This window comes from Ischnura elegans, chromosome 9, assembly GCF_921293095.1.
Source record: "Ischnura elegans chromosome 9, ioIscEleg1.1, whole genome shotgun sequence".
NCBI lineage: Eukaryota > Metazoa > Arthropoda > Insecta > Odonata > Coenagrionidae > Ischnura > Ischnura elegans.
Window position 1 is genome coordinate 76,953,248 of NC_060254.1, and position 14,573 is coordinate 76,967,820.

The following is a 14,573-nucleotide window of genomic DNA, read 5'->3' on the forward strand; positions in this document are numbered from 1 at the left end:
CCAAAACCTCACTCTATTTTAAAGTTGGTGGTCTTCATGATGTTTACAGATATTTTTATGACTTTCATGTTATATATGTGATTTTTACATGTGTTTGAAAATGTCACTTTTTTGTCGAAATTTGTCAAAGTGCAATTTTTGAACATTTATAGAAAAAAAAATTTCAAGTGAAAACCATTTTGATAACATTTTTGAAAACTTTAGCAGCATGTTTATAGCCTCTAAATGTTTTACTAGTTTCTCTCATTTGGTTTAGGTTTAACAAGGGCACAAAATATGGTAGCTTTGAATAATTTGACCACTGCGCAGAATTTTTGTGCATTTCATTGACTTCAAACACTTATATCTTGAAAAATACTTGCAATGGGTCTTTAATATTTTGAATTTTTCTCAACTAAGGTTGAAACTAACAACAGGGAAAAAATTATCAAAATCCAAGATGGTGGGTGTGGGACCCCCCCTAAAATTGGTTGAGTTGACATAGAATGACCCACGTCCTTCATCACACAAATGAAAATCATGCTGTTAACATTATAGTGTGTGCCAACCATTCATAAAATGGTGCTTGGCAGTGGGGTAGCCAGGAATTTAGTTCCAGGGGGGTAGTCCGAAAGTAGGTTGAAATTAAAGAAAAACAGGATGCTAATTATAGGGTTTAAAACTTAATAATGATAACACTTTTTGTAATCGAAAAACCATCATTTGTCAAAGAAATCCTTTGAAAATTCATGATTTTTCGATATTTTGTTTTCTTTCATGAAGGAAAGTACATAATTCTGTTTTTGTATTTCGGGGGTTCCAGATTCCCCCCTCACTGTACACCACTGGTGCCAAGAATTGCTGAATTGAAGACAATTGCATTAATGCTGACATCAGACTGGTGTGCCCATCTGTCCGCCATAAATGGGGTGATGATGGCCACTGCTAACAATATAAGTGGTATGTATCAGTATCAAACCCAACAGTATCAGTTGTAATATATATCTGACCATAATTGGAAAATTCGCAACTTTATTGGCGCAACCAATGAGCCAAAACCCTTAAAAGCATTTGGAATGGCAGCCATGGCAGAAAAACGTTGTTGGGTAAAGGAAGACCTAGATTCCCATAGAGTGAGCTGACACCAAATTCTTTATGTCTACATAGCAAACGGAATATGATTCTGGAATCTTATTTTATTCACTACAGTAGACTCCCGATTATCCGGGGTAATGATGAGGAGAGACGGCATGAATCATCGGAAAACACGGATAACCCAAACTGTCAATTAAATGTCCTACAACATTCATAATTTACGTGAAACAAACAATATTATTACTTATGCAGTTATCCTGTTATTTTAGAGTGTTTCCCAGACTCAATGAGAGCTTTCTTCACCAGTACGCGATCTTTTTCGCGGCGATATGGTTGTACTCGTATTATTAATGCTCCATGTAAGGCCTGGTTTCGAAAACCACACATCTGTGGCTGTGTGATCGTGGATACAGAAAAGTGGTTTGCACAAATGCTTCAAAACCACTGCTCGACGTCGGAAACTACTATGTCAGGCACCACGCCACGCAGTCCCGTCTCGCACTAGTTACCCGGGTTGCAACTGCTGCCGGACGTGTATCCGTAACCACGGAGCGCTGTCGCGCACTGCGAGGCTTGGAAAACACGAACACGGTGCTCCAGTGAATGAAGCTAGCGCGCGATCGCCTCCGTTTTATTTAAGGGGTTCTGAATGAAATAATGCGGTGTATCATAGCATTAATTCCGATGATTTTGCGTCCGATTTTTTTTTTTTAATGATTGCGGAAAAAATTGTGCTAGAGTGAAAATCATGCACGGATGATTAAAAACTAAAACCCGGATAAACCTCAGCCGGATAATCAGGAGTCTGCTGTAGTTTACAATTCATCTAATTTCCTAGGGAAATAATTAAAATTCATTGTTATTTTCACAAATTTCTCATGAGTGTTACAATTAACATAACCTTATGCATTCCTAGCTGATGACATCTATACAGCAAGGTGTACTGGTTGGGCTTGAGTTCAACCCTATTGATGATGCCATTATGACTCCAATGGACCAATCATAAATGTCCACGGCTAGGGTGGAAGTGAGTATAAGTCGATACTTCCACTGCAAAAGCAATCGCCCACTGGATCATACACACTCATCTAGGAGCACAACAATAGTTGGCAGTAGCCGCAACAGAAACGCTCACCTTCAAGTCCTCAAGCTTAAACTTGGAAATGAGCATTTGTGCTCAGACTATTGCCAGCTGGGCGCATGCATATTAATCGGGCTACTAGATGAGCAGGTTTGATCTGGTGGGCGATTGTTGAGCTCAATTACAGTGGAGGTATTGATGTATGTATAACATGAGCAAAATCCAACCTTCAGCTCATCGACCCTTAAGATGGTACCATAATAGGAAATGGAAATGCCAATGAAAATGTTGCCTCTAACCCATCGAGAAATCTCAGAAAAGCTCCAATACATATAGATAGTTGATTATTTATAGCCACAAAATGGTGTCAGTACATTACTGCCGCTACCCAAGACTCATCATTATCATTAGAAAAAGCTGTCACGGTGAATAGATGTACTCCTAATGTTAGAGGGTACTTGCATTACCTTCCCCTAATGCAACCCTGTAGAGGGCTTTTGGGAGGCTGGACTAACCTCCTGTACATCTTTCTTGTTCATTCCTCAGATGGAGCAAGTAGAACAGTTGAACTATTTGCACATCACATTAAAAAGAAACTAATACATTACTAAGGCTACCATGACGAGAACTGTGATAGCAAGGAGGCTGTTACGAAAATGAAAGAGCTGTGTAGTGAGAGGGTCATTGCTTAAGAATTAAAAGGATAGACAAGGAAAGCCTTATATGAAGTAAATATATATAACATACAAATGGGGATACTGAGGGAAAAGAAGAAAAGACCGGAGGCATCATGTTGCAATAAACTGGAAGTGGAAGAAGATGTGGTTATGGTGCAGAATGGAAAAGGTAAAATGGACCGAGAGTAAAATGAATGAGGAAGTGATAGATTTCAAAGGTAGATAAGGAGAATGCAGAGGCACTTGATGGAGCGAGTACTATGGGAAACATGAAGAGGAGAGTAGAATTTATAATTGGAAGGAAAAAGAATAGGCCTCCTGGTTTATTTAAGAGAAATTTAAATTGGCAGGGCGATAAGCCATGGTTATTCATGGAATGCTCCTTGTACACTTACCTTCACCAACAAAATACCTTTCCAAACAGTACATTCCCTCGGGGGTAAAAGGGAAGTAGTTATAATCTCTCTAAGTCTATGCCCTACCAGCCCTCACCCAACATCCCCAGTATTGTAATAAGGGTGCATTGTTACGCTTTGGGCCACATGGCATGCATCCAACTTACCTTTTGCTACATTCCCAGAAGAGTAAAGCACTACTTTTCAAGAATCACACCTCCATGGATGAGTGAAGCACAGCAGCATGATAGCAGATCCAGGAAAGAGGTTTGCATGGTACATGCACACTTTGTAACATTAAGGTAAAGTACAGGTAAGCCTCGGAAAGCTGCAGGTCTGCGGCTAGATTCTTGGTCCATGGAAATTTTTCCAATGGCAATTAATGTCGAAAGGATACATGGTTCAGAAAAGAATAGGCCTTCATGATTGACCTGGGGCTGGAAGAGGACATAGAGGGTAAAGCTGATGAAGATCTCGAGAGTCAAATATGATATGATGTTCGGTGAAGAATAAAGGCATTCTGGAGCACGGTGGTTTGACCATGACAATCTATTAACACGTTGCGTACGGATGGCGAGAATTCTTGCCATTTTTTTCCCGAACGTTCCCGACGGATGACGAAGACACTCGTCATTTAGGTGCGTCAACCTAAACAATTTTAAAGCATGCAATACATATTCGTTAGTACGTTTTCAGTTTTTGTTCGTTATTCATAAGGAATTGATGCATCATAATGTTTGATTGGGTAAAGTTATATTCTAAACATTAGCTTTTTAATGATGTTTAAACCAAAGGCATTACACCCAATTTCGGCGTTCCCAGGAATTTAAATACCCCGGTACGCAATATGTTAACAGATATAATCTGTACATAGACGTACATATGTATTTTAAAATCCTGAAAATATAAAGATATGTATAATCTTTCTGGTGCTACTCGGTTCATGATGCACATTATATACATAAGTGGGAAGCATAGTGAAAGGAAAAATTGAAGTGAAAGATCCCTAGAGGAATATCAAGAGACCTTAACTAAGGGCAAGCCAAAAAATGCAGAATCAAAGGGAAGTAAAGGAGCTGGAAAAGGGTAGGGAGAAATGGATGGCTGCAGTACAGAAATCCTGGTTCTGATACTATTAATATTAATAAATTAGTAGCATTCAATAAAAGACCGAACAAGCAGAATAACATAGCACTTTATCTGTATGTTTTCTTCAATCATTTGCAGTTGAAAATCAAAATTTACACAGCTTAATTACATCCAACAATATCCCTATGAGGGTACATTCATAAAACTCTCATCAAACAACAGATAACATTTTCTTTACATTCTTATTTACAAACGTACATTAATCATATACATACATAAACTCCTGAAGAGAGTACTCAGAATACATATATTTGGTAGGTAAAATTCCATGATTCAACATATACTGGAAAAATAGCTGTTATAAATTTTATGAGTAAAAACTTATACGTGTCACTCTCTTCAATCCATCTATAGCATATACCTCATCCACTACTTAAGTTCATATAATTTGTAGCCACTTATGACCAGCAGATTTTACCCTTATCACCAACAGCCTTAATATCAGAATAAGGAAGTATATAAATGTAAACAAAATAAAATTTGAAATAAATACACTCATATGACTAACTAAAACTTGTATTGATAATACTGATAATGATCAGATGGATGTGGCAGTACCAGAGGTTTAAATGTGTTTTAGAGTTGGCAAGTTACTTGTAAATAAAATCAGCACACCGTAAACCTTCATGAATTAGGTAAACTCTTTAGGTTGACTGCCCCTGGAGTATGAGAATTAATGAATGCGTTTGAAAACCAGATTCCCATACAACTATAACTTTGACATTTCCTCTTACTTAAAACAACCATCTTTATGAACATCATGCAAAGAAGCTTTAGGTATCATATCCAAGGCTCCTAGGAGTCAAAGCACCACCTCTAATCACTAACATTACCAGTCACTGTTTAGAGAATAAAATAGATACTGGAAACTTTTCCTGATTCTGTCACCAGATTTAAAAATGACCATGTGGCAACCTAACTCAAAAAAGAACAATGGGCTATTTATTTAAGTGTTCAAACAATTTTATTGTCCTTCACAATATCAACTTCTAACACACCCATTTCTTCCTCTAGTGAATTGCCATCAGAAGATTTTTATGTAATTGTGTACGCTTGGCAGTCAACCTACAGAAAATTGACATTTAGGATATTTTTATGCAATATTAAAGTGACCAAATTCTAATTATATGATAATAAATATAATATATAAATACGTAGGTTGTTAATAAAGATGAAAAAAGAAATTAATTTGTGTGGTGACAAATGTTGAGACTAGCTGTTGATGTCAGATAACATCAAAAATAGAACAATTACCAACACAACACACTAATACTGCTCTGCTACATTTTAATTCATCATGCCTAATGATTCTTGTAAACAATGGTTTCAAAGCTGGATAGGACAGGGCTTGTCCTCCATATTGATAATCATAGCCATTTCAATTTTGCTTTGAAGCCACAGTAGAACCGCTTTGTCTTCTGACTCAACAAATCGCTCATCACCAGAAAAGAAGTTTAGGCTTTCATCCTGTAAGAAAGCAAAGACAAAAAACTTCATAGGTAGAACCAAATAATACCGAATGAAATACTGATTAACCCTTCCCCAATCAGTAGTCAGAAAATGGTACATACTTCCCTCATGAATGCAGCTAAAATTTCTTTACTTTCCCAAAACAACACTTTCATCAACCTTTGACCTTTTAAGTCCATGTTTCCTCAACTTGGCCCAAGGCTAAGTGGGATGGCAGACCTTTCTTTCAGTCTTGGGGAGAGATAATCATGGTCCCTTTCCCCTAAAGTCGACCTTTAAGGCATGTGTTTGCAGCCATCAAATTTTTATGCAATAATTTTGCTAAAACATTCATTGCTACATCCTGGACATTATTCAATCAGAAATTAAATATTTTTGTTTGCAAGTTTACACCTCTTAAACATAATTCTATCATAAGCATTAAGCTCTCAAGCAAAATCTATCATAGCAATGGTTGAGCAACAAACTATGTCATAAATAATGGTAAAGTTAAATTAAAAATTTAGTAATTATAGAGCACATTATCTGTAAAACATAAAAACCTAAATTAACAAATAAAGTAAATATGTAAGTATGTATGTACCGAGATATTTTTTGCTCCATATCAACAAGTAACTGACTGTAGACGCATGCTATGAGTGGGTTCCCATTGCAAGGAAAAGTTGAGATTACCTTATTCCGAGGACTGAGAAAAGGTACAGCAACTCAACAATAAAAATTTTATGACACAAAGACCATTTAAGGGGTAGCTTAGCAGCAGTAACATGCATACATTAGGGTGGGCCAAAAAAAATGACTTTTTTTCAGGATTAAATTTACCCTGGGCGGGAAAGTTTCCAACTTATACCAGGGTCTCAAATCATAAATGTTTTTCAAAATCGGGTATTAGTAACTACTGCTGCCTGAGCCCAGGAAATTTTTTTGCAAAATTCAGGCTGAATTTGGAGAAAAAACCTATGGAGAATAAATCACTGCAACTAAGCCCATTCCGGCAGTAACCAATGGTTTATAAAGCTTATTACTACTACTACTATGTACTATTTCACATCTTATCCCTTATCAAATGCCTCAATGAATCCACGGAGGATCCTTAACATTACAGGAGTCACCCGCAATGCACAAATTGTGCGAAAATAGTTTTAATAACATAAATATTTTGAAATACATGGTTATACATTAGAACTCAATAAGAACGTCAATTTTTCAAGAACAACTTTATCTCCAGAGGATGGAGGTTTTATCCCCCAAAACCTCTTCCTTACTGTACCCCTTCTCAAATATGCATCATTCTCATTCAACATGTTAGCATGAAATCCACGAAAAAAACTATTCCAAAATTCACCTACCTGTCTCACTTTGAAGATCAGTTTTTTACCAGTTAAATGAGGCACTGCAACTATGTCATCAATCCTTACCACCCAATCAACTTCCCAGCTACCCCAAAGTCTGCATTTTTCAAGAAGGAACACATGCCTATGAAAAAAATATTAAAAAATAAGGACCAACATTTTATCACGATATTTCATCAGAAGTACCATAAGTTTTCTGGCCAATTAGCAGCGGCACTAAATTTTCATAAACCCCATACTTCATTTTGTTCAACAGTGTTTTTATAGCTAACTTCAAAACAAAATATAAACTATGCCCATGTCTAAACAGTCTGTAACCATGCATGGTTTCATGGTAATGGATTCCATACCATCTACACCTCAACAATGGAAATAAATCTTGTATATTCCTTTCGGGAAATGCTGCGTGGTAAAACATTTTCATTCAACCTTTCACTCCTCTTAATGGGAGCATTCTTTTGATGATACTCCCAGTAAGAGGAGTGATATTTGCCCGCAGCATTTCCCAAAAGGAAAATACAAGATAGATAAAAGAAGCTGCAAAAATCTTCATATGAAAATTAAAAGAAATGTTGTTGAAACGAACAGTGCATCATTGCTATTCATGAAAATTTGGAGCCTCTAATGACGAAGATATTTCTCTTCACAAAGCAGAGGCCAACAGAAATTGGCTACATATGTAATATTAAAGGGCAATAAACCCATAACAATGTAGAGGTATACAGAACACACCATATATATCAGAGACAACATTAAGCAGCAAATTTAACATGGTATTCACTCACTGAAGAGTCACAAGGACTGTTGATCTTCCTTCAGAGCTGAGAGGAGCATGAGCCCAGTACGTATCAGTATCTGCATAATGTCCTTTGCTCAGTGTATTCAACAAGTGAAAACCAGTTGCTTCATGGAGAGAAAATGGCTTGACTCCCTGAAAAATAATGCATTTGTGAGGTGAGAGAGGGGTAATGCCAACCTTGAGTTACAAAATGCTGTCTCATTTGAATTTTTTTAAATAAAAACATAACATTTTGCAGAATTTTGAAAAGAAAAAATTAAACACTCACAAAATGAGGATTGATGAAGCGCGGCAACCTTGAGCGAAGGATGACATTTTCTCCCATTTCAACAGCCCTGAAATCATTTCAGAATGAAAGAAGTTGACATTGAAATAAGTAACGGAATGCAAGAATATTAATGCATAAAAATACCTGAATGCGTGTTACAGCACATATTCATAAAAGAGAAAAAAATCTCATCCGAGGTCAAATATCATTTATCCATTAAAAAACTGGTCCATGCAAATATGTTTACTCAATTCATGAAGGGTTAAATTTCTGAATAAACTTTACGAAGTTATTTATTTCATTTTCCATAATGGAAGGTTTCACAAAGTTAAGCCTAAAATCATCAGATATGTTTTAACTTTTTCCTCCTTTCCTTCCTTTCTTTCACCAAAGTGATTCTTATTGTTAGTGATGAGATTTGGTCGTAATATTAACCATGCAAGTAAGATACGACACCTTGGATTTTGATTGGATCTATTATAGTCAATATTTTCATATTTGTTCTTTTGAATAGGATAAGAAACCCAAATCCTCTAATTTTAGCAACTAATGCATAATTTATACAACACAGTTTTGCAATGCTTGTGATGTTATGGAATGCATAACAAAAGAAAATGCATTATGCATTATTTTTGGAATTTTCCATATTAAACTAGCGAATATTATTAATAACTTGTGAAAATTATGCAATGAAAAAGGAAACACACAATTAACAACTGGAACTGAAAACCAGATTAAAGAACCAACACCAGGAACTGACAAATAAGAAGAACCAACTCATCCTCATTTCTAACGATATGGAAACAAGCGAAGGAACCATAGAATGTATTTATCCACTATAAATCCTACCTCTTTATTCCATCACATGCAATTGAAATGCAATCAAACACTCCTCCAGTTGGTTTCGTAATTAGGCCCATCAGACCTTTACCAACTCCTTTAAAAAATCCTTCCAGACCATCTTGATGAGCACCTAGAAGCAAATAGCATTAATGAAAAATTAGCTATAGTCTTCCGCTTCCCTCAGTTGTATGCAAACCATTGAATGCGAATAAACTCTGAATTGATAAAATCATGTACTGATAATATGCATTCGATATTTTTGAACATACATGGTGAAAGATATTTTCATGATAATAAACAGTGGCTATTTGTAGCATAAAATCTCTATTGACATGTATGTAATACCAATATGAAAAGTACAGAAAATAAGACAATATATGTAAAAGAGAGATAAAGTAATAATTATGCCAGTTTACATAATAATTCAGCTGGAAAAAAATCGACACTCGAAAAAGCTTTGTTCAATTCAAAGCAATCAAGGCATTAAAATTTGAATTGAAATTATCCAACGTAAATTATTTTATTTTTATATTACAAATTTATGTTCTGATAAATAGAGATTAATAACGAGGGATGTAACACGAAACAAAAACATTAAGAGACAAACAGGAGACTTAAGATTAATGTACAGAGTCAGACACCCATTTATACATTATTAATTGGAATGAAACAACAAAATTTATCATTAAATTTAGAAATTGCAGTGATTACCACCTCATAAACAGGGACAAGACCTCACAACTAATCATACTAGAATTACATAAAAAGAAATTTAAGTTAAACTTCATAGCATTTAAGAATTACTGTGAGCCAAGTGCGTGAAAGCATGACAAAAAGACGGTGCATATTAATTATTACACAAGAATGCATAACTCCACATCTAACAGTAACACATTATTAGTGGACAATAGATAACTTTATCTTTCAAAACCAATTCTCCTAGGAATACATGTGCCACTGAGCAGATGAAATCATGTGATTTGGCTTAATGCCAATGGTTGGTGTTACGAACAGTGTGACCAACCATCAATGTATTGCTAGAAACTTAGAAGGAAGACTCTTTTTGCATGGCACTACCCTATGTTAAAAAAATATCCAACTTGATCATTTGCTAACAATACTTAGGCTAATCCCTGATAATCAACACAAGGTCAGTGACATGGCTACACAGCACATGGCACATTATACATACATGCATTGTATAGTGTAATAAGATTAGATGCATCAAATGTGTGTTAAAAGGTCACTGGATGGTTATATAGAACAGGAATGGTGCTGTGTGTTATGTAGCCTTGTTTTTGAAATTTTCAGTAGAAATTTCTTCACCACTAGATGTTTTTCTATGAATACTTATATGAATAAGTCAGTCAAAAAAGAGAAGACAAGCATATTACAAAATGTGATGGAGGCAAAAGACTAGGGCGTGGCATTTGGAGAGACTGACAGCTTAAGCATTTGTGCTACAATGAGGGACAGAGAAGGAAGGGCAGAGAGAAACCTGGACTCGGAATTAAAATGCTCTTAATGATAAGAACCTAAGGGAACACAATAGGGTAGTTTCCTTCATCACAGAAAACGAAAGGCATTGATTGCAATTCGTTACCCAACATTAGTGTATTCATATTATACAAATTAATTGATTTTAGAAATCCCAGTTTAGACAAATGTTAATGCTCAATTTTAACCTCATTTGAAAAAGGCCAGATTGGCGGCCAAGCGATGCCACTCCACGTGACGTCACAGGGACCTAGATGCTATACGAGTAGTCAGGAGTTTTACATCATCTGAGATTACCAATGCATGCATGTGGCACAGACTTCAGGGAAAAATCTCTTAATAATCACCAATTAAAATTGCCTAAGGTCGGAAAGTTTCCTTCGTTTGGTAGGGTATTAATAATTCTTATTTAAGCCAAGCACTACCTTCTAGCAGGGTACTCTGCTACCTGCTAGCAGCCAGCATGGCAGTGGTGAACAATATCCTCGCCGAAAGGTCACCTCACACGGCGGAAGTGGAAACCAGAATGACGTCACACGGGCTTTTCCCAGCATTCATACTTAGCCGTCGCATTTTCGCGCACTTGAAAATTTTCACTTTTCATTTAATCGCAAAAAAAGTTATCGTCATTTAAGAATCTAAAAGCAAGAAATACATACTCCAGGAGTAATAATCTTTCGATTTAGGCAACTAAAAAATAGGAAACCACCCCATTTAGCGTCCCCTCTAACAGACAGGGTGCTGTAATTGATGCGTCTTCCACAAAGCACAATAGCTGGGATCTCTCAAATCCACAGTCTCAAACAAGTACCACAGATGGGATCTGGAACCATATGGTGAGAAGTCAATACTCCAGCCACCACACCAACCCACTCCCCAAAAGAATGGGGAGGGTGGTGAGAGAGAAAGTGCTGGGAGTGAAAATGATCAAATGTACGGAGGGAGGGGTGTAATAGTAAGATGGTAAGTTCTCGGAAAAAAAGATGTAGGGGATAATCACAGAGCAGGATCACTTGAAAAGGAGTGAATGATGAATTTTGGAGTACCAAATAAGGAATACGAAGGAGTTGAAAGGAGTGCCATTGAATGCTGGGACGTGAAGATGTCTAACAAGTCAGAAGTGGAATTGAACTGACTTCCGGCCGGAGTGAATTGTAGGCCACTGGCAGCAAAGGGCACCAGTGAAGTGGAACACCTACTATGGTTTGCCATAGGGACTATGAGCTAGTTTTATCATATAGGGGGCATTAAAATAAGGCTAGTGTGGAGTGCTAAACAATATGGAGAGTAGAACTATCAAGGGCCACAAACAGATGAAATACTGTCTAATCTGGGATGTAGAGTTTTTCCTGGCAACTAAGGTGTTGTGTTGCTCAGCATTTATGAAATAAGTTTTGGTTCGAGAGTACGTATAAGGCTATGGAGGGGTTTGGCCACTAAAAGGGTGGGTAAAAAGAAGTGGAAGATGAAAGTGGAGTTCATTCTAGAATTAGATAAGAACTGGGGTTGTTTCCAGTGCAGCTAGAAGCAGAGTTGTTGAAGAGGGATCAGGAACTAATTCAAACTGAAAATGGCTGAAGAATCTTGAAAGAAATATGATAGAGAAGGGCAAATGTCACTGACTGTGTAAGGTGGAGAAATTAGTATCTCCCTTCTATCCGTTAGAAGGTAAAATACACGCTAAATTTCAAATCTAATTTCTTAAATATGACAAATCAGGTAGACTTATGAAGTCAAACAAAATTACTTTCAAAATGATTCACACTGAAGTAATACTGCAGTAGGTGAATGAGAGATGTTGAAATGGACCAATAATCAGCAAGCTATTGTCATGCAAATTCCTGAACATGCAGTACGTGCAATATTTAACGCTGTCCTCAGAATCTTTAATAAATATTTCAAATTTCATAGGATAAGTTATGTCTGTACAATGCGCCACTAAAATCAATAAATGTTAAATGTTATTTAAGCTGGTATATACATCAGTCTGTAAGTTTATCACAGAAATATGAGTGACTGTGATTGGTTAAGAAGAGGGTGATTATAAAAGAATGTGCCAGGCTCAAAGATCTGTATTTCATTAACAGTAAATTTTTTAACTCAAAATCCTTTTAAAATGAACAATATATATTCTACCTTAATTGGAAAAAAATAAAAAAAGCCAATATTTCCCATGAAAAACCCCAAAAATGTCAAGTCGATAATCAAATCCCGACCAAAAATTGTGAAGCATGTCATTTTCACAGCCTATGTAATGTGTGTTTTTGATTCCTCCCAGATAGTTGAAAATGGCTGCTCAAAGACTCGATTTTTTCTAATAAAGAAATCACATTCTGTGAGATCAGAGGCAGCAGATGAAGAGTGAAATCTTGCCTTGCAAATCAGCTACTCCATCTTTGAGTTTCAGTCTCATTAACTAGTACAGTAAATGAGATGTCTGAGAGGAAGTTTACTCTAAGAATAAGTAGTCACATAGCCAAAAATCGATGGCTGTCTGAGGGTTAGTAGTCTATCCTTGGCTAAGGTAGGCCATTTAAATGATACCAAAACCCATTAAATCAAAACTTGAAGCCTTTACGTGGTGGAAGGGTTCCATATTAACAATGAAAACACTTTGTTACTTCCACAAAATACACAGTTTCTATTTATTACCGGTTTCGGCTGTTACACCATTTTCAAATACTGTATTTGAAAATGGTGTAACAGCCGAAACCGGTAATAAATAGAAACTGTGTATTTTGTGGAAGTAACAAAGTGTTTTCATTGTTAATACCAAAACCCATGAAGACACTGAGTAAGCTGTAACGCTAGATCAAAACTGTTTTGAGCACATGAGGGGTTGACTGACAAAATGGCAGAACTGACATTGAACTTCAATTGAAAGAAAAATAATCAGTTGTTTTTGCAAGTCCAGGTAATGTTAAGCTAGCAAAACAAAAACCTCCTTATTTCAGAACCTTCATGCTGGTGATATATACAGTGCCAGTGAAACAGGCTTATATGACTATGCTCTTTTACTTAAGATATGAGGAAATGGGGAGTAAAAAAAATGAATGCATAGGTTGTTCGGTTCAAAAAAAGAAACAACTGGTAAAAAAAATTCCCCAGCAGTAGATTGAAAGTGCTTCCCCTTGATAGGGAAGGAGGGTCAATTACTTTCCAGTGGAATATCATGTCAGTAAGATTGTAAGGATACTTGATCCTTTTCAGCAAACAATGATGGAGTAATGTTATGGATTAAGGTCAAATCAACGAACTTTTTCCACTCTTGATGTCATAGAATGACACATTACATATGACTAAAACTAAAAAATAAATTTTAATAATAACTTCTGCAAGCTAATGCGTTATCTGTGGTGCACAAGGATCATTGAAAATATGATACGAATTTTACCAATGAAAATATGCTAACCACATTTCAGTCAATCTGTTCTATGTAAGAAAGAATAATTAAGTAATGAAATTTTGGTACCACATGCATTATCACAAGTTAAAACATTGGGTAAATTACAAAACATTCACGTGCCATGCAAAATGCAGGGAATTTAGAGACACCAATAGTTTCCTAACCATATCTGTGATGTGAATACAAATATTCAATATTACACAGATAAATTTTTTGATACAGTATAGAGTAAATATAAAGGAGTGAGCCAATGACAACAGTCGAAGAGAACAAGTCAATATGTTTCAGGCAAAATTTAAACTCCACTTAAAGGAGGATAATTTCATAATACATCATTTCAGGAATTCAAACCACACTTGTCAAAGACTTAAAAAAATGAGCACTCAATAGATAGCGATAAGAAAAAATAAAAAAGTCAAAATTTCTACTAATAATTTAAAAAATAGATTTTTTTAAGCACCCAATCCATGAAAAAATTAAAACACATGGGGAAACAACTGCAATTATTCTTTTGTGGCTTACCCGAGAGAATTAACACCTTGCATTCCTGCTTGAAACTGTTTTT

The 14,573-nt window shown here is 36.0% G+C and overlaps 1 protein-coding gene across 3 annotated transcripts in view; it reads right to left on the minus strand.

Annotated features, from left to right (window-relative positions):
• Positions 1-4,403: 4,403 nt before the first annotated feature.
• The window catches only part of LOC124165083 (vacuolar protein sorting-associated protein 13C-like), a 109,939-nt gene continuing 99,769 nt past the window's right edge, over positions 4,404-14,573 (minus strand). For all 3 annotated transcript variants that reach the window (XM_046542349.1, XM_046542347.1, XM_046542346.1), the window contains 5 exons: positions 9,112-9,235; positions 8,263-8,329; positions 7,981-8,126; positions 7,193-7,319; positions 4,404-5,843 (listed from right to left, as the gene is read on the minus strand). In XM_046542349.1, the coding sequence (XP_046398305.1) occupies positions 5,703-5,843; positions 7,193-7,319; positions 7,981-8,126; positions 8,263-8,329; positions 9,112-9,235 (605 nt within the window). In that variant the 3' untranslated portion in view covers positions 4,404-5,702. The remainder of the gene's footprint in view (positions 5,844-7,192; positions 7,320-7,980; positions 8,127-8,262; positions 8,330-9,111; positions 9,236-14,573) is intronic.